The sequence below is a fragment of the Electrophorus electricus genome, chromosome 23, assembly GCF_013358815.1.
Source record: "Electrophorus electricus isolate fEleEle1 chromosome 23, fEleEle1.pri, whole genome shotgun sequence".
Lineage (NCBI taxonomy): Eukaryota > Metazoa > Chordata > Actinopteri > Gymnotiformes > Gymnotidae > Electrophorus > Electrophorus electricus.
Window position 1 is genome coordinate 10824413 of NC_049557.1, and position 20240 is coordinate 10844652.

Here is a 20240-nt window from a genome sequence, read left to right on the forward strand (position 1 = left end):
AACAGTCCTAACGTGTGTAGAGGCAGGTGTGAATTCGGTCAGTGTGGGCGAACATTTTGATAGTTTCAATCAAACTGATATACGGACCAATATAGAGCAGTAAAGTGAGGAAACTCCTCCATGTGTGCGGAGTTTTCAGCAGGGCGTGTTTGTATGTTTATGTTGGTTAGCCCTTGGGGCTGCTTAAAAAGCATGCCCAGTTCCGTTAACTCACACCTAATGAGTATAGCGCACTTCACATTCAAATCAGGCTCTCTGGGCAATTTTGCAGTTTTGTTATTTGGTACGAATGACCGCGAGGCTGCAGACCTTTAATCGCAGGTAGCCACTTCATTTGCGCGAAATTTAAGTTCGAGCGTGCACTTGCGCTCTCGAAGTGTTTGACCGCTCGCTCGCGCTGTTCGGGTGTGTTACTGCGTAACTCGCTCCTACACAAAGCGCATGCCGACTCCTATCTTTACACGTAGTCTCGTGCAGAGATGAGGGGGTGGCGCGGGCAAGGGGGGTGTCAGTGATTGCTGGGACGGCGCGCGGAAAGGCCTAGCGTTGTCTGTCAAATCGGAGCGGCGGGACGAGAGCGCGCTGTTCCGTGCGTAATGGCCCACTCCACAATCACAGCGGCACGAAGCCGCGCGATTTGAAGCTGATTGCGGGAGCGGAGCTCCACGGGCCTCACGGATCTCGTTAAAAGTCTTCGTGCCAGACGCGAACGCCCGGGCCCAGTTTGGAAGGAAAGCGAGACATCCGACTGAGACTTTTAGTTAATGAATTTAGTCACAGTTTAATAGCAGTAGGAACACCTGTTGATAAGGTAGCAAGTGTTTTACAAAAAAGGTTTTACGAAAATGCGCCGTAAAATAAAAATTAAATGTAGCGAGAACTTTAGCAGGAGGGGAGCGACTTTTTAATCCTTCTACCTCTCATTGTTGGTCGAAAGTATTTAGGAAATATGTCTTCCACATAATAGTAATAATAATAATAACAACTCAAAAATCTTGTAAATTTCACAGACAATTTAGGAAAAAAAGGTTACATGAGTTTAGCACATGAATTATTTTTGCCTAAATGACGACACGTCCCTAATGTTTCTTTACGTTTGGAAGATTAGTTTGACATAAATCAGTTAATAGCCTAATATTTTCTTTCGTAACAAATAAATAAAATATATAACTTTCAACTCCTGTACAAATTAATAACAGGACCGGCTTTCATAACTATTTTCTTGGCATTATGAAGCATGAATATTGAATATTAATTATTGTGTTAAATATTTAATTACTATTGAATATGAATTGTCGATGAATATTGAATATTATTGAATAAACTCGAAACTATTTTATGTTTTTAGGTTTGTTTGATGGCTTTATGCAGTCCTGTCTTCCACCGCCGAATATTTAAACCAGCTCCTGCAACCCCAAAAGACAAAGACAAAGATTTTTCATTGTTTAGGTGTTTTCATTTTGCGTGCCTTCTTTAGTGGGACCACCAGAGGGCGCCAGTTTACATCGTTGGATTATTCCATTTTTTCAGCACAGTCAGACAGTTGACAGTCTGACCAGATTTAATCTAATCCCAGAGTGTTATATTACACACTGACTGAGACTTTATTGTCTACAGCATATTGTCTACGCCCTTGCCACAGCAATTAACGTTTGTCAATAACAGTTCATTAGCTGTTTTTTTTACACACAAGTTGTCATATATTTTGCTTCTATCAAGAAATTGATGTTCAGACTCCTCAGCACCGAAGTGACTGAGTCTCGAGTTCGTACACCGTGTAGAGACCGTGTGCTCGGCCCGCTGTCTCGCGCTTTGGTACACCGGATCCAGAACAGAGATCTCGAGTTACCGGATCAGTTGGGTCACGTGGGATATAACAGGAAAGCATGTACATGTTATGACTCGTAGACTCATTTAATCCTTTTATTGTCTTTAATTAAAACAACTTTGATATTTGATACAACTTGATATTTTATAGGCTGTTGCCTTATCATGTGTTGCGGTTCCACCACCAGCGCATTTGCGATCTGCAGTTTAAATTAATTAATATTTCTATAAATCAGGACTTTAGACTTGTAGTTGTTGCACGTTCTGGCTAAGATTAATATAACTGCTGCTCTGTAAGGCTGAGATTGCCAAATCAGCGCGTGTCAGACGGACGCTGCAACTTTCATGGGCTCCGCGTGATTCCGTTTGACTTCAGCCTGCCAGTATCACACGAGCACTCAGCAGCACGTTACAGAAATCGAGAGTTTAATTGTGAAAGCTGCAAATGGGAAAATGAGAAACCGGTCGCATCGTCACGTGACGCACCATAGCAACGCTCGGTGTTATCAGTTCCGCGCGAGGAAAGTGTTAGATGTGTAGAATCCTGATCGGGTCCGCGCCGGTAGAGAGAGAACAGCCTGGTCCCGTAAGACAGTGTCAGAGAGGATACGGAACATCTCTCTCTCTGGTCGTGTGTCAAGTTCCGCAGCGATAACATGAGTCATCTTAGTCCGGGGTAAGTGCTTTGCGCCTCTGCCGCAGGTGCACTGCTGAGAATATGCAACAAGTTTGCTTTCCACGTGTGTGCAGTTAATTTAGTCGTGCAGGCTGTTGCATGCTATTACTTGTAATGGTATTGTTTTTGTGTTACTCAGTACCTCATATGGTGTGGAACGAACAGGGTACTTTTGGCAAGGTAGACACCCAAACCTGCGACGTTACATATTAAATTCACGTTCTCTCTAAATAAACCAGTCCTTCAGCGTGTATGTCGGCCTTCACACGTGTGGAATAGGAAAGTGACCCTGTCTGCTCCTCTCCTGTAACTGTAACGTTACCGCGTGCTTTCCCTCTCTTCCAAACCGCGTCTTTCCCTTCGCAACAGCGTCGCGAGACGCAAATAAAAGGGCCGTGGGTTACGCGCGCCAGGCACGCACGCACCCACCGTAACCAGACCCCGGTAACGTATACGCTTAGGATAGTCCGCGCGGGTCCTATTGTCAACACTGCAAATATATCAGGAAATCAAATCTGTAAAAAAAATTAAATTAAATTAAAAAAACAAAACAAAACACAGAGACGAACGAGCGCGGGTTCCGACAGTCGCCTGCATCTGCCACGGATGTGGAGGGCACACGTCGTGATAAACACACAACTGGCGCGGGGCCCCGGTAACCGCAAAACCCCAGGCCAGCCTGCCACGCGCTGGAGAGGACGCGTCAAAAAGGTCCGCGCGAGCAGAGAGCGTGGGCACCAGAGCCACTGACAGTTATGTCAGCGTTTCTGAAGCTCTTAATGTCCGAAATCATGTTTCTCAAACAATACATTCGTTCCTAGGCTGCTGGGGTGTTATAACAGTTTGGCAGACAAACACCTAATTGGTTACTTCAGCAACACAAGAATACGACGACATCTTCAAAAAGTAGGGCTGGTACGTAATCACAACGCATGTGTTTGTTATTACTATTATTACTTTAAATAAGTGCAATACCTAAATGCAAATACTACACTATTGATGAGTTAATCTCAGCACCTTGAATGCCAAATTTGTTAATGTTAATTAATCAGCCACAGATCTTAAGATAAGGACCCTCGTGATGCCCAGAGATCTGTAGCTAATCTGATGGAGTGTGTAAACGCTGCACATGTGTATCAGATCAGCCGGAGCGGGCGGATTATTCCAGAAAAGGAGTACAGGCACACGTTGCTCCAGAGGGTCCGGCAGAGGCATGTGCGCGAGAGCCTGGCCCAGGCCGTCTTCCGCAAGGTGCTGGAGCTGGAGGTACGTGCGCGCCTCCCCGGAGCCTGGCAGACTCCCTGCCTGCAAGCATGCCTGCAGATCAGGAGCCCGCTGTGCTGCTCTGGCACCCACGCAGTGTAGATCCAGCTCTGATATTTGTAGGAGCGTAAGGGCTGTGAATGATGGTTTTGAAATGTTTTTGTTCAAACAGCGTCTCCATCAAATAGAGATCAAGCGAAAACTGGAGGAATTTGAAAGAAGAGAAAGAGTGAATAAAATCAAGGTGCATTGTTGTTATATTTGTTGTTAATGTTGTAATAATGTCATGGCAATGTTTTTGGGATTGTTGTAACCCGGTTATAATTTTTTCGTTTGCCCATGTCATGAGACTTTTGCTGTTTGTGTGCGTGGTCAGGTGGAACGCTCCAACAGGTATGAGGAGGAACCTGTGATGATACTTCCACCACGACCACCAACGGGACCAAAGACGTCTTCCACACGACAGTCTGGGCCCGACGCTGAGAACTGGGAGTCGACAGAATCAGTAAGAGGAGCGTCTATAGAGCGGGAACGCAAAAACCATAACAAATTTGGATTTTCTGTGTTTACTGAGCTAAAGACTGCTGTCCTGTTTGAGACACTGTCCTAAAGGTTGATACAGCAGGACCCTGAGGTGTTCTGCATGGGTGGAAGCAGGACAAATAAAATGAAGTTTAAATGTTGGAAATGAAACATCCATCCTCTTCACTTTGCGGCACCTGACGCCTCTTAAAGAGGCCCTGCGATCAGACGGCAAGCACGTCCCTGCGTTCCTTCATGACTGGAATTTATTGGATCAGTTCACGACAAATGAAGGGTCCTCATCACTAAACTGAAATCTAATTTAGGGCTGCATATGAAATTTAATTTCAAGTTGGTGTAAGAGCCTTCATTTTTACTGAACTGGTTTATCCGATTCCATTTAGGAAATAGTGGTTAAGTAAATGGGTGTTTCATGTTAATGGACCCAAAGACCATGAATTATTCAGTCAAGGTGTCAAGAAGTCAAAACATTATCAAAACATTAGAGTTTAACAGTTTATTAGAGACAAAGGTCTCTCTTCTATATACTACCGACAATCTCCAGAAAACCATATGTGTTTCCAGAAGAAGATGATAACATTTTAGAGTTTTCTTTACTGAATGTTGCATGATGCCTGACTGTTTTTGTGTGTGTTAAGTCTGGTTCTGTTTAATTGGCAGAGATCCTTTACAACCAGAATAAAACAGCAACACATGTTCCAAATGTTCACATTTGCAGCGCCAAAAGCGACAGTTGACTGCACACAATCGAGGGTTAAGGGTCAGCTCAGATGTGGCTTGAACTGCCAACCTTCTGATTACTAGTGAAGTACTTTAACCACAGAGCCTCCACTGCTCAGGTGATGAGGGTGTTTGTCCTCATAGAGCTGCGTGGTGGGTTAACGTTGTTGCGGTGGTCTCACAGGCTAGGTCATCCAGGCCCAACACAGCTCCGGGGACCATGCAGAGAGCCGTTCGTCTGAAACCCCTGCAGAGCAACAGCACATCAGCGTCACTGAAGCGCAACTCGTCCCGGTTTAGACACCAGGACACGGCCAATGACACCGATCATCCAGTCAGTTCTGCGGTGAGACCATCCTCCCACACACACCCTCACACACACCCTCACACACACCTTCACACACACCTTCACACACACCCTCACACACACCCTCACACACACCCTCACACACACCCTCACGGGTCATGTATTCATCACTGTAATCTCTTCTGTAACACTTTCCCATTACATGGCCAGATGGAAGAGTAAAGACCATTTTTCACACCCGATACTTGGACTGTAGGATGTCCTACACTAGAACATTCTCTCAAAACAACCTGGAAGGAAATATAAAATATAAAAGTGACCCTTTGTTTGTGGAAAGGTACCAGAGGTCGTGTTCTGGTCTTTGTTTACAGTTTGACAGAGACGCGACGCGGCACCTGACTCTGACCAACTTCTCCTGTGTCGTCTCCCCTTACCGACTTCCGGTCATCAACAACTTCTTGACCCCCGTGCCCCCGCTGACCAAGAGGAAGGACAAAGGTCCAAAAGGGAATGGGACACTGCGGGGTCGAAGGTTACGACCCACCACAGCCCCAGACGCTGCCACTGCTGTTACTGAGGTCAGTATCGCTGTCTCCGGCCCCGAGCTGTGAGACATTGCAACTCCTGAGGGATCTCAGACATTGAAGATATCAGAGTGTAACACACACTATACTACAGAGCTATAATCCACACTGCCACTCTTGTTCTGCCACACCTAGATTTTTTTTAAAGTTTGCTTTTTGCTAAAGATTTATGTTATAGCAAGATAAACATTAATATGAGGTGTACTCCTGGGTTTCAGCTACACCTATGTGTGTAACTAAGAACTGAGCAAACACTTGATCTCCATGTAACAATCTCCACCCCCTGGGAGAGCTTCCTCTTGAATATCTTCCCCTCCGTCCTTCCACAGGAGGCTGCTGTCCAGCAGGCATCTGCCCGCAGTGTAGTCTCTGTGAGGATGGTGTACCTCGGAAAGAGCGTGCACCTGACCCCTGACCTCACAGACATGAAGGACGAGGTGAAGGTGTTCCAGCAGCACTGTGGGGGAGAGAACCTCTGTGTCTACCGAGGGAGGCTCACAGAAGGAGGTCTGTTCAAAGCCCTTTAATCTGCACCCTGCGGAGAGCCCAGCTGGGGGACAGTGGTGTTTACTGCAGTTGGTAGACAGTGGTGTTTATCACAGTTGGGAAACAGTGGTGTTTATCACAGTTGGGAAACAGTGGTGTTTACCCCAGCTGGGAGACAGTGGTGTTTACCCCAGCTGTGGGACAGTGGTGTTTACCGCAGCTGTGGGACAGTGGTGTTTACCGCAGCTGGGAGACAGTGGTGTTTACTGCAGCTGTAGGACAGTGGTGTTTACTGCAGCTGTGGGACAGTGGTGTTTACCGCAGCTGTGGGACAGTGGTGTTTACCGCAGCTGGGAGACAGTGGTGTTTACTGCAGCTGTGGGACAGTGGTGTTTACCGCAGCTGTGGGACAGTGGTGTTTACCACAGCTGTGGGACAGTGGTGTTTACCGCAGCTGGGAGACAGTGGTGTTTACTCCAGCTGTGGGACAGTGCTGTTTACTGCAGCTGGGAGACAGTGGTGTTTACTGCACCTGGGAGACAGTGGTGTTTACTGCACCTGGGAGACAGTGGTGTTTACTGCAGCTGGGAGACAGTGGTGTTTACACAGTCCTCTCCTCCACAGTCCAGCATTTTTCCAATTCAGGGTTTCTCAGGACTCATAATCGGGGTAGACAGCTGGGATGTAGTGAAATGTTGCTGGTGTGTGCGTCCGTGCTGATGCCGGTGTCTCCCATCCTGTGGCAGAGACGTTCCAGTTTGTCTCCCGGCGTCACCGAGGTTTTCCGTTCAGCCTGACCTTCTTCCTGAATGGGCTGCAGGTGGAGCGTCTCAGCTCCTGCTGTGAGTTCAAGCACAGGAAGGGCTCACGCCTTGGGGGACGCCACGGCCACTTTGGCTTCTTTGGGGTTGAGGGGGCGTCGCCATGCTACAGGTGAGAACTTCCACTTGCTACAGGTGAGAATCTACACCTGGTACGGACTCTTTCCTTACCCTGGTCCTGAGCTTGGAACATTAAAAACTAAACTGTGTAGGTTGTATCTGTTTTTAAAATCATTCTTTCCTTAAATGTTAATCAATATATTAATTAATCACTTTATAAATGTTTTTCCAGTAATAACCATTTTAGGCCTGTCTCAATATTATTGTCTAGATGTATTATTGCCATGGGCTTGGACAAAAAACCCACTCCACCAAAGACAATCAAAGAGGACCCTCTCATCTCCAAGCCCCAGGGAAAGGGCGAGGAGGATGAGGATGAGGAGGAGAAGGACCCGGAGCTGCAGGAACCGGACGCAGCCGCGCAGAGAGACGCCACTCAGGGGGGAAAAGCCCTAAAGGGTACCTTAAGATCCAGCAGATCATGGGCCAAGACCATGTAATACACATAGCAGAGAAATAGTCCCTTCCTATTAGGGTTACATGTTTACATATACCATATACTTGGTACATGCATCTGATTCTAAATATACATTATATGGATTAAACGTAACGTGGACTGCCCAAGTGCCGATGGGCGTGGAGCAGGACGCACAGACTCCCTTGACTGTGAAAGACGTTTATTAACACACAACATAGACAACAACATGACGTTAAACAATAGATCATTGATATGTCATGTTGAATAACTATTGAATTACTACCTTTTATTTATCTCATGGCATTTTATTTTTAAAGAAATAACCCCACTCACACTAACCACTAACCACTCAAACTGACACTAACCACTAACAACTCACACTAACCACTCACACTGACCACTAACAGCTCCATGTGAGACATGTTTAATAGCACGTTTGTCCTGCTAACAGCAGAACACTCAGATTTAGAGTGAAGCCTGTTTATTGTTTAAATAAATCCAGAGTTGATGTCCTGCTGGGGCTCGTGAAGACCACACACAGAGGACGGGCTACTGCTCTGAGTCTTCCTCTGTTTTTGACTGTTATGCAAGTCAACTCAGTGAGGCATGATGAGATTACGCTCTCTACTGGGAGATTACGCTCTCTGATGGGAGTTTACGCTCTCTACTGGAAGATTACGCTCTCTGATGGGAGTTTACACTCTCTACTGGGAGTTTACACTCTCTACTGGGAGTTTACGCTCTCTACTGGGAGATTACGCTCTCTGATGGGAGTTTACGCTCTCTGATGGGAGTTTACGCTCTCTACTGGAAGATTACGCTCTCTGATGGGAGTTTACACTCTCTACTGGGAGTTTACACTCTCTACTGGGAGTTTACACTCTCTACTGGGAGATTACGCTCTCTACTGGAAGATTACGCTCTCTGATGGGAGATTACGCTCTCTACTGGAAGATTACGCTCTATACTGGGAGATTACGCTCTCTACTGGGAGTACTGATTGTACGGATAATATACATAATTGTCCACTGATATTGATTATTTATGTATTTGATAAGTAATATATTTTGATTATGACTGACTACAGATCAGTACAGTCATATTGATTATAGATTATGGTTGAAGTAGGCTTGTTGTTTTTCCTGTAGACTATGAGGAAGACTTTGAGGCTGACGATGAAGGCCCCATGGAGGACGAAATGTTGCCCTCTCCCAACAGGGAGGAAGAGGAGGAAAGCAGAAGTAAGGATGAGAATGAAAATGGAGTGAGAGGAAAGCATCAAGACCAAGACAAGGAACCTGAAGGTCTGGACAGAAAGAGTCCGTGTTTCTCTCTGTAACCGAACAGAACCAAACAGAACCGAAAAGAACTGTAAAAAATTAACACTGAGGTGCTGGTTACTAGACTAAGAGAATTCCCAGCCGTGTTTCAGCCCCATGGTTCTGGCTTCACCCAAGTCCAGAAAGCTTCTCGTAGTAATCTAGACCTCACACAGACCTCACACACGATTATTATCTAGACCTCACACAGTGCATTGCTGGAGACATTCAGGAACACGATTATTAGGTAGCATTTGCAATGTCCACTACTACTAAACAGGTGACGTTTGCTTCTGTCTGATTACATGTGCAGGTGTCTGATTACATCACTCCTCCTAAATGTTAAATATTACTTTCTCAGCAGTGAAAAGGTCGCCATCCATCTCGTCAAGTAGCTCTTCAGAGAGTGAGGAAGATGAACGCGAGGGTGTCGCAGAGCCCGACGATGACGAAGAACGAGTCACAGCCGACGTCCCGGGGGAGAGCGTGCGATCCGAGAGTCACAATTCCACGCTGACGTCAGAAAAAGACGCCAGTGTGGGTCCGGGGAGACAGGGCACAGAGACCAACTCGGTGTCTCTCCCGCAGTCCGAGGAGGAAGACACGGAGGTCCAGGGGGGCCCTGTTTATGCCTCCGAGGAGAGTGGGGTGGACATGATCAAAGACACAGATGGTGGCGGGGGGGCGGAGCTTGGAGAAGGGCCCGCTGGAGACCCAGCCCACGATGAAGCCACGGGGGCGGAGCTAGAGGGAGGTGAGTTCCTGCACTCAGGGTAGCCTCCGCACTTCATCACGCCTGGAGTTGCAACCTCTGCCAATTTCTGATGGCTTTGACCAGTAGAACTGGAGTCTTTAGTGGGGAGCGTTGTTTTTCTCTTTTAAATGGCAGTCTTGAGATTACCTCCTAATCATCTTCTAAGTAATTATTAACCAGCTAGCAAATTATATAATCAACCAGAATAAATTATTTGAAATAAAGTTTCTGTACACAGGCAAAGCAGTAACTAAGAACAAAGAAATGTTTATGGACCCAGTTCTGTGGGAAAAAGACATTTTGGCCTAAAGGTGTACCTCTGTTTTTGTGTTGTGAGACCGTCTTTCCTGTGTTTGGCGGCATGGTGTTTAATTGCATTTTTATCATAAGTGCAGTATATGCCAGTATATTTTGACTTTCAAAAGTGTGGAGATGTTTTAAAGATTTTGGAAAACCTTTATAAACCTAATTTTAAATTTAAATTGTTTTGTCTAAATTATGAAATGAGCAGTAAAATAACAAAATAAAAGTTGATTTAGAGAGTTGTCTTATGTTAGCGAGGATATGATGTATATATTTACTAATGAAAGTCTGAAAATATTCTGCCAAACACATCCTGCTTTGCTTCTTGTCACGTTTTCATTTTGTTACAGTTTTCCTGTAAACAAGAGTTTCATTTATGACATGTTTCATACTTTAAGAGTCACTAGCACTCAGTCTGTGTAATAATAATCTTTCAATCTGATGGTACACGTGGGAATCGGTCAGTGAAGAATGTTTAACGTCTCCCGTTTAGAAGCTTGTCCCTTGTGACTGTATGACCAGGTAGCTCTCAGCAAACCTCGCAGGATAAACACCTGTAGTCTGTGTGAGGATAGGGACATTCATTTAGATGTTGTAAGTTGCAGTGTGTTTCAGGATATAGAAAAATCGCTTTCAACAAGGTCAGCCCGCGTCACAGCAGCGAGTGATTGGCGATCGTTTAAACCTTAAAATGTTGGTGTTGTGTTTCATGAATGAAGCGAGTGTTGATAAATTGATAAACCGTCCCCTCTGACTGTCTCCTGCATGGCTTCATTAACTGTTGTTTGCTAATAAACTCTTATAAGACTTCCACTTTGTGTTTGTGTTTTTTGCTAAGCTTTTTTCTCCCCTTGTGCAAGCAATGTTGAGAATGCAGAAATTTCCCTTTGCATTCTTTTTGTATTTAAAAAATCAGATGAAATCCTTTGATGTTATTTCTCTCTTTTCTCTTGAGCATAAGCGTTGACTGACTGTGGGTTTGTGATGGTGACGCAGGCTCCAGCCATAACTGCACACATGGCCTGTGACTCCTCTTTCTCTCTCCCCCTCTATGCATAACACAAGCCAAGTCTGTGCAGGCGAAGCTGGCAGAGGCCGTTCTGGAAGCGGCTGTGTGCCGGTCCGAGCCAGAGCTGAGTGACACCACCACGGAGGAGGACGAGGTGGCCTCCATCAGGCCCGGCTGGGGCAGCCGAGGTACTTCCTGTGGTTAGAGCCTTTCAGAGGGGGTGTTCTGATGGAGGAGATGGAAGATAGAGCCCTCCAGTTCACCTGCTTTTGATCAGAATTGAAATACAAACCTGCGCTACAGTTCTGCTGGGATATTCATATTTGGGGGTTAAAGTGACATATGTGTTTGTTGCAGGGGCAGAAGTAGAGAAGGATGCAGTGCAGTGGGCAGTCATGGAGCGGGAGGAGATCTGTGAGGAGAGAGCAGCTTCAGAGACCAAGACTCGAACACAAGGACATGTTGGCACGTGGCAAACCGCAGAGGAGTTGGACAAGGAAACGCAGGAGACAGCACAGCTCCAGTCAGACACGGCCGAGGGCGGAGGAGGAGGAGCAGGAGGAGGAGGAGGAGGAGGAGGAGAGGATGAGGATGGTGGAAAACAAAAGACCTCAGACACAGCTGAGGAGGGTGCGACGATGCACAAAGAACCGACGGAGGAGCTGGAGAAGACAGGAGAGGTGGAAGGCTCCAAGGCTGAGGAGTTGTTGGTAACAGAAGCACAGGAAGAGCTGGAGAGTGGAAACAGAGCTGAAGAAACAGCAGGCACTCGGGTAGAGGAACCAGACACGGTGGAAGCTGAGACCGAACAGAGGGAGGTGATCACAGAGCCTCAGGCTGAGGAACCCGGAGAGGAACCTGGAAAGGAACCCAGAAAGGAACTAGCAGAGGAACCCGGAGAGATGACTGCAGGTGACACTCCCAACATGGGCGATACTGAGGAGCTGATTGAGGAACCCAGAGAGGAGCCTGGAGAGGAACCCGGAGAGAAACCCAGAGAGAAACCCGGAAAGGAACCCAGAGAGGAACCAGCAGAGGAACCCGGAGAGATGACTGCAGGTGACCCTCCCAACATGAATCAGCACGGCGAGATAGAGGGTCAGGAACAAGCCGAGGGAGCCGTGGAGAACACAGAGGATGCAGGAGCAGCAGAAGGTGTGGGAAAAGAATTTCCTGAAGAGAAGGAGATCAGGGCAGACGGAGAGGAAGCAGGCGATGATTTGGAGGGTGTAGAAAACCCCAGAGTGGAGGAGGGCAATACTGAGGAGTCCAGAGGGTGCAGTGAGGGAGATGGAGAGATGAAGGCAGAAGAAAAGGAGAAAGGCAGCGAGGTCACAGGACCCCTCCAGGATGGAGCCACAGACGAACGATCAGAGGCGAGGGAGAGGGTTACTGAGGAGAGACAGGTGGAGGTCAATGGAGAGAAAACAGATGACGATGAACAGAGAGAAAACGAATCCGCAGCAGAGAAAGACGACGCGTCTAAACCTCACGACACTGAAGATGCCGCCTGCAATAAGTCTGAGGAAGAAGTGAAGGGAGAGGAATCGATAAAAGAGGCTGAAACCGAAGATGGAGGAAAAGGGGAGCGAGAGAAAGAACTGGGTGTCCGCGATGAAGATGGAGAGAGTGACGTCGCCCGTGTAGCCGAGGGTTCTGAGGAAGAAAGATCGGGCAGAGGCGAGGTGGAGGTAAGGGCAGGAGGAGAGTGTGAGAGCACGGTGGAAGCCTCGGCAGACCAGGATCCTCAGACGGAGTGGGAGGTGGAAGGTGGTGCAGCTGGAGCAGAGGTGGATGAACGACATGAGAATGAGGAGAGAAACAGCGGCGAGATGACCAGCGACCTCACAAACCAAGAGAGAGAAAGTAAGGTGGGGGTCGGCGAGATCGAGAAGAAGCCAGAGGAGGAAGGTGCTGGAAAGAGAGGACCAGAGCGTGGAGCAGAGGAAAACATCAAACAGCAAGAGGAGGCCAATGACAGCAAAGGAGTGCAAAACGATGAACCTGAGGGAGTAGCGAAGCAAAGCGAGTTGCCAAGGGAGACTGAAGATGGAGGAGAAAGGGAAGAAAAAGGAGGAGTTGATGGAGGTGTGGATGGAAAAGAAGATGGAGAAGAGGAAGAAGTAAGAGGAGCTGGGGCCAAAATACAAGGAGGAGAGGAAGATGGGAAGAAGAAGAAGAAGAAGAAGAAGAAGAAGCAAGAGGAAAACGCAGGAATGAAAGACAACTCCGAGCCCGGCGTCCTCGAGGACCCACGAGGACCCTCAGTCAGCGCAGACGTGGAAAATGGAGAGCAGGAAACGATTGGCCATCACACTGAGCTCGGAGAGCAGGAAGAACCTATAGAAGAAGGACGTGGAGAGACGAACCAAAGAAAAACAAAGCAGGACTCGGTCCATGAAGGAGATGTGGAAGACAACCAGAACGATGGAGACAAAGGAGAGGTGCAGGAGGCCCAGTCGCTGAAGGGCCAAGGTGACCATGCCGACGAGGCTGAACTCGGGTCTGAGAGCGAAGTTGACGCGGAAGATCCTGCAGACGCAGAATCGAAGCTGAAACCCGTGGCCGATTTAGACAGAGACGACACTCGAGATGGGTTACCTGCTAGCGGAGAAGCCAGGAGTCCAGCTGGAGAAAGCAGCATTCCTTCTGAGCCCCAGCCAGAAGAAGCGCAACCAGAGGAGAAAGCGCTGTCTGTCAGGGAGGAGGACAGGGTGACCCAGCTTCCTTCTGCTGCCCCCCCGCCAGGTCAGGGGGATCTGGTTAGTAACTGGGTGAACGTCCACCGCGCTGCCAGGTATTTCGAGACGTTCCCGGAACCACTGGAGGATATGGAGAGCCTTGGACCCCCCGAGGGAGAGAAGAGGGTGAGGGATGAGGCTCTGGAGGCAGAAGAGGCTGAGGATCCATCTGAAAGCACCAAGCACCAGCAGATCGAATACAAGGCCATGGCAGAAACGCCCACGGGAAATATCAAAATGGAGACCAAAAGTGAAGCTTTAGAACCAGAAGCTAAAAGTCTCCAGCCAACAGAAAGCCCACCCAATCCCACTAAACATTTATCAGAAACTGGCGAGGGTCCCGGTGTGGATGAGCTTGTGCACAGTACTGAGTCACAGCACACAGCAGGGGCCCAGCAAGGGGTTACTATAGATACTGTCATTAACCTGCCATCACCTTCAGTGATGAAGGTTGAGATTAGTCAAGCTATCTGACCAACATGCCAGATTTATCCTTCAATTATAATTCAGACAGAATTAGCGACCAAGCATTAATCTAAAAGTCACTAATCTGAGGCCTCTGAAGGAATGTCTGCCTGCTCTGGACTTGCAGTTAAGTTTGGCAACCTAGGACCCTTACAAAGAACACAAAACCAACGATACATCACAGCCCATAAGGTGCCTCCTGTAAGCTACATTTAGTCTGCCTAGGGTTTGGTCCTGCAGTAACCTTGGTGATGATTTAGGGATTCCTGTTTGGACCTCGCAGGTTTCATTCTCAGACATGTTGATGGTTGTGATGGTTGATGGTCTCAGTATTATGTGCTCACAGAAAACAATACACCAGTGACCAATCACAAAAATGGAAAATATATCGCAGGGGTAATTATTGTGTAGACAAACATTTTCCGTCTTGTACGTTCTTTAGACAAGGTTAAGACAGGCTGGTGGCAGAAACCAGATCGAATAGCACTGGTTAAGAAAGATTTTGTCTCAGGCAAAAAATGAGTTTCTTGCAGAATCTAAAAATGTTTCCAGAATTTCTCCATCACCCATAGTTTAGTGTCAGTCCTTCAGTTTCAGTAGCGTGTCATTATGTGTAGTGTGCAGCCGCAGTACTGAGGAACGTGGAGCCGCTCTGTGTCGTCAGACTACTGAACACTGAAGAGGGACGTTCCTCACACATAATATAGACCAAAATCACACACCTGCACAGTTAAGTAGGTTTGTACATATTTTAAAAACTTATTTATGAGTATATACAGTCTTATTGTTACATTTAATTGTTCTGTCACTTAAAAAACCATGTCTGTTAGAAAAAATCTCAAAATATTTGAATAAGGTAAAATATCTAGTATCCCCTTGTTTGAGTTACAGTGGGATAAGAGTGGCAGCCATTTTGGCTGCGGTCAGTCTTCTTCCTAATGAATAAGTGAAACAGTAGTTCTGCAGTGTTGGGTCGACTGGTACAGAGATCTGGAGTCTTAGCAGGGTTACCATCAGCGGTCTGCAGAAAGCAGACACCCACGCGCACACACACACACACACACACACACTCACTCACACACCCACACACCCACACACACACCCACGCACACACACACACACACACACACACACACACACACTCGACACAAATGATTTAATTATTCATGCTGTGCAGGCCTCTTGCCAGTCACACTTTATAGTCCTTTACAGTCAGACACACACACACACTCACACACACACACACACACACATTCACACACACACACACACACACACACACACACACACACACACACTCACTCACTCACATACACACACACTCACACACACACTCACACACACACTCACACACACACACACTCACACACACACACTCACACACACACTCACATACACACTCACATACACACACACTCACTCACTCACATACACACACACTCACACACACACACACACACACACACACACACACACACTCACATACACACACACACACACACACACTCACTCACACACCCACACACCCACACACACACCCACGCACACACACACACACACACACACACACACACACACACACACACACTCGACACAAATGATTTAATTATTCATGCTGTGCAGGCCTCTTGCCAGTCACACTTTATAGTCCTTTACAGTCAGACACACACACACACTCACACACACACACACACACACATTCACACACACACACACACACACACACACACACACACACACACACACACACACTCACTCACATACACACACACTCACACACACACTCACACACACACACACACGCACATACACACACACACATGCACATACACACACACAATATAACTCCTTTGGCAACACCTATATTTTGTGTCCCTTCTACGCTGTGGAAAAAAAATATATTCAACGAAGACATTTTGTCTAAATGGCCACTCAGGCCGAATGGGTGTTACGTCAGGATTTGTTAGCTTGAATCTCAAGCCCAACACATAATTATTCATGCTGTGCAGGCCTCTTGCCAGTCACACTTTATAGTCCTTTACAGTCAGACACACACACACACTCACACACACACACACACACACATTCACACACACACACACACACACACACACACACACACACACACACACACACACACACACTCACTCACATACACACACACTCACACACACACTCACACACACACACACACACACTCACACACACACACTCACACACACACTCACATACACACTCACATACACACACACTCACTCACTCACATACACACACACTCACACACACACACACACACACACACTCACATACACACACACTCACACACACACTCACACACACACACACACACTCACACACACACACACACACACTCACACACACACTTACACACTCACATACACACACACTCACACACACACTCACACACACACTCACACTACTCTTTTCACTCTGATCTCTCTTTGTCTGAGTTCTAGATTAGGAATCAAAGATGCTTAATCTGTGGTTGTACTTGGACATAATCTGATCTAAAATAGTAACAGTAGAGAAACATGACTGACAATGACACCGAATAACTTCCTCTGTGACCCTTAAATAAATCTGTATTTCTGTTGCTGTGTGTCGTGCTTGACGGTTACAGTTTCAGACTGAGCATGTTTCTGCCCTTATGCTCGGTTATCACGACCTAATCCCACCCCTCTGATGAGCGGCCTGCCCCCTCTGCGCCGCAGCTCTCCTCCCCCTCCTCTCTTCTCCTCCCCTCTCCTCCCCTCTCCTCCTCTCCTTTCCTTTCCTCTCCTCCCCCTCCTCTCTCCTCCCCCTCCTCCTCTCCTTTCCTCTCCTCCCCCTCCTCTCTTCTCCTCCCCTCTCCTCCTCTCTCCTCCCCTCTCCTCCTCTCCTTTCCTCTCCTCTCTCCTCCCCCTCCTCCTCTCCTTTCCTCTCCTCCCCCTCCTCTCTTCTCCTCCCCTCTCCTCTCCTCTCTCCTCCCCCTCCTCCTCTCCTTTCCTCTCCTCTCTCCTCCCCCCTCCTCCACTCCTTTCCTCTCCTCCCCCTCCTCTCTTCTCCTCCCCTCTCCTCTCCTCTCCTCCCCCTCCTCCTCTCCTTTCCTCTCCTCCCCCTCCTCTCTTCTCCTCCCCTCTCCTCTCCTCTCTCCTCCCCTCTCCTGCTCTCCTTTCCTCTCCTCTCTCCTCCCCCTCCTCCTCTCCTTTCCTCTCCTCTCTCCTCCCCTCTCCTCCTCTCCTTTCCTCTCCTCCCCCTCCTCTCCTCCCCTCTCCCCCTCTCCTTTCCTCTCCTCCCCCCCTCTCCTGTCCTCTCTGCTCCCCTCTCCCCCTCTCCTCTCCTCTCCTCCCCCTCCTCCCCTCTCCTCCTCTCCTCTCCTCCCCTCTCCTCTCTCCTCCCCTCTCCATGGCTTTGATTTCTTTATGTGTCTAAACCAGGGTGATTGATTTCAAACTGAAAATAAAAAAATAAACATCATATCATATGTAGTATTCATTTCTCTTGTTTCATGTAACCTTTTATTGATATGCAAATATTAAAACAAAACAAAAACAGTACATTTTTCAAATTTAAAATTGTGTGTGTGTGTGTGTGTGTGTGTGTGTGTGTGTGTGTGTGTGTGTGAGTGTGTCTGTGAGTGTGTGTGTGTGTGTGAGTGTGAGTGTGTGTGTGTGTGTGAGTGTGAGTATGTGTGAGTGTGTGTGAGTGTGTCTGTGTGTGTGTGTGTGAGTGTGAGTGTGTGTGTGAGTGTGAGTATGTGTGAGTGTGTGTGTGTGTGTGTGTGTGAGAGTGTGTGTGAGTGTGTGTGAATGTGAGTGTGTAAGTGTGTGTGTGAGTGTGAGTGTGTGTGTGTGTGAGTGTGTGTGTGAGTGTGTAAGTGTGAGTGTGTAAGTGTGAGTGTGTGTGAGTGTGTAAGTGTGTGAGTGAGTGTGTGTGTGTGTGTGTGAGTGTGTGTGTGTGAGTGTGAGTGAGTGTGTGTGTGTGTGAGAGTGTGTGTGTGAGTGTGTGTGTGTGAGTGTGTGTGTGTGTGCATGCATATGTGTGTGTGTGTGTGTGTTTGTGTCTCCAGGGAGTCTCTTGCCATTAGCTGTTGTCCTCCAAGCTGGCCGTGCTGCTGGAGGACTGGAAGTGCATGGTGCTCATGGGATCTGACACGTATCCTACAGCAACAGCACAGAACAAACTGTCTGCCACACACCACAAAGAACATCTCACACACGGCCGTCTGCGTCAGACGGACCCAGCGACGGCCGCACACACACGCTTGTCCCTGCCCCAGCACGGCCTAGCCAGATCACGAAGAACTCACAGGATAATCTGAGCCAGGTGTGCTACAGCAGGGTGTGTGTAAAAACACACTCTGTGCTAATCTCCACGGCAACACAGAGCAGTCTCATGCTCAGGACGCTTCAGTTAGAACAAATAAAAATCATTTTCAAATGCAATTCATGGGAACAGTTTTGCTCTTGACCCTCTTGTGTGTCATTATGCAAGAATATGAGTCACATCTAATGAGTCGTGTTTAACGGAGCACAGAAGTGGAACGAACCATTCCGGTCGATGGGGGGGATCTGAAGGCTTCTCCTCAGCTCCTCCAAAGACAGCCCCTGTGACGCACGCCGCCCCACGCTGCGAGAAACACACACACACACGCACACACATTTGGCAATTACATCTGAGTGAGAGACTGGCATCGTGTTACAGCGCTGACGTTTTCCGTACTGGGCAGACATTTGTATCCGGAGGGTCTTACATGTGTGTCAGGGAAAGCGAGCTCCCACCTCTGTCATGGGCTCCATTTGCTAAGAGTGTCTGCCAAGTGTTCAAATGCAGAGGTGTGTTTGTACGAGTGTGTGAAAGGGAGCCACGGCCCGGTCCAGTGGGCTGGACGTCCCTGTTCTGTCCCACCTGGGGTAATTACATAAACATGCTCACTGTCCCCTGTGGTCACTGCCCCATTCTGGAGGCAACAAAGCAAGGTGCGTCGTCTTCCCATCATCCCTCTCTCCATTCTGCTCTCTCTCTGCCCTCCTTTCTCTGACTGTTGCTAAGCCATCACCACACAAATACACACAGACACCCACATGCACACACTCACACACTCGCATTAAACAAGAAGAGTGAAGTGCCAGGCACTAGTAAAGTCTCCCAGCGTGAAGATGTCATGCATGTTTTATTGTATTTGCCTGCTGCCGTCTCCGTGGTGCTGTCTCCTAGCGACCACACTTTAAACTGGAGTGCATTTGGTAGACCACGTGCCTCTGGCCAAACCCGAGGGCGGCACAGCCTGAGTGTGGCGTTTGGTTTGGACTGCTAAGCTCCTACGCTTCCTGTCTGGCTATGAGCAATAACCCCATATGGGGGCAAAGATGTGGGGTCAGTTTAACTCTTTGAAACCAAAATTCACCAAATCTGCAAATTTCTCTGCAAATATTCTGCAAATATCTCATTGTTCGAGTGTGTATGTGTCTGAATGAGTGTATGAACCGTTGTGTCTGTGCATGTGTGTGCATGCAAGTGTGTGCATGTTTGAGTGTGTGTGTGTGTAGGCATGTTTACATGTGTGTGTCTGTGTCTGTGTGTGTTTGTGTGTGTCTGTGTGGATGTGTGTGTGTGCATATGCATGTGTGCGTGCCTGTGTGTGTGTGTGTGTGTAGACACACCTATGGCTCCAGAAGGTGTATGCGCGTGCATTCAGGGCGTACGTGTGTATGTGAGTATGTGTGTGTGTATATGTGTGTGTGTGTGTGTGTAGACACACCTATAGCTCCAGAAGGTGTATGCGCGTGCATTCAGGGCGTACGTGTGTGTGTGTGTGTGTGTGTGTGTGTGCGTGTGTATATGTGTGTGTGTGTGTGTGTGTGTGTGTGTGTGTGTACACACA

At 47.8% G+C, this 20240-nt stretch overlaps 2 protein-coding genes across 4 annotated transcripts in view; one reads left to right on the forward strand and one right to left on the reverse strand.

The window, feature by feature from the left end:
* Positions 1 to 2401: 2401 nt before the first annotated feature.
* On the forward strand, positions 2402 to 14365 carry erich3 (glutamate-rich 3). The gene is made up of 16 exons (XM_035522217.1): positions 2402 to 2503; positions 3325 to 3418; positions 3644 to 3769; positions 3939 to 4010; positions 4143 to 4271; positions 5214 to 5375; positions 5708 to 5914; positions 6250 to 6427; positions 7153 to 7339; positions 7559 to 7746; positions 8914 to 9069; positions 9446 to 9838; positions 11207 to 11338; positions 11508 to 11690; positions 11799 to 13273; positions 13400 to 14365. Exons 1-16 carry the CDS (start codon positions 2484 to 2486, stop codon positions 14363 to 14365), a joined length of 4668 nt encoding a protein of 1555 aa, XP_035378110.1. The 5' UTR covers positions 2402 to 2483.
* The window catches only part of tnni3k (TNNI3 interacting kinase), a 32191-nt gene continuing 16760 nt past the window's right edge, over positions 4810 to 20240 (reverse strand). For 2 of the 3 annotated variants that reach the window (XM_027025257.2, XM_035521934.1), the window contains 2 exons: positions 18906 to 18985; positions 18346 to 18516 (listed from right to left, as the gene is read on the reverse strand). In XM_027025257.2, coding sequence (XP_026881058.2) covers positions 18440 to 18516; positions 18906 to 18985 — 157 coding nt within the window. In that variant the 3' untranslated portion in view covers positions 18346 to 18439. Of the gene's footprint in view, positions 5277 to 18345; positions 18517 to 18905; positions 18986 to 20240 lie in introns of those variants that run through there. The other variant, XM_035521933.1, reaches the window with a different exon arrangement.

Excerpts from the sequence above, each read along its gene's own strand:
- erich3 (XM_035522217.1), top strand. The coding sequence starts at position 2,484 with ATGAGTCATCTTAGTCCGGG. Across the intron at positions 4,272-5,213 it reads ACTGGGAGTCGACAGAATCA|GCTAGGTCATCCAGGCCCAA; the intron begins GTAAGAGGAGCG and ends GTGGTCTCACAG. Across the intron at positions 13,274-13,399 it reads AAGATGGAGAAGAGGAAGAA|GACCCACGAGGACCCTCAGT; the intron begins GTAAGAGGAGCT and ends GGCGTCCTCGAG.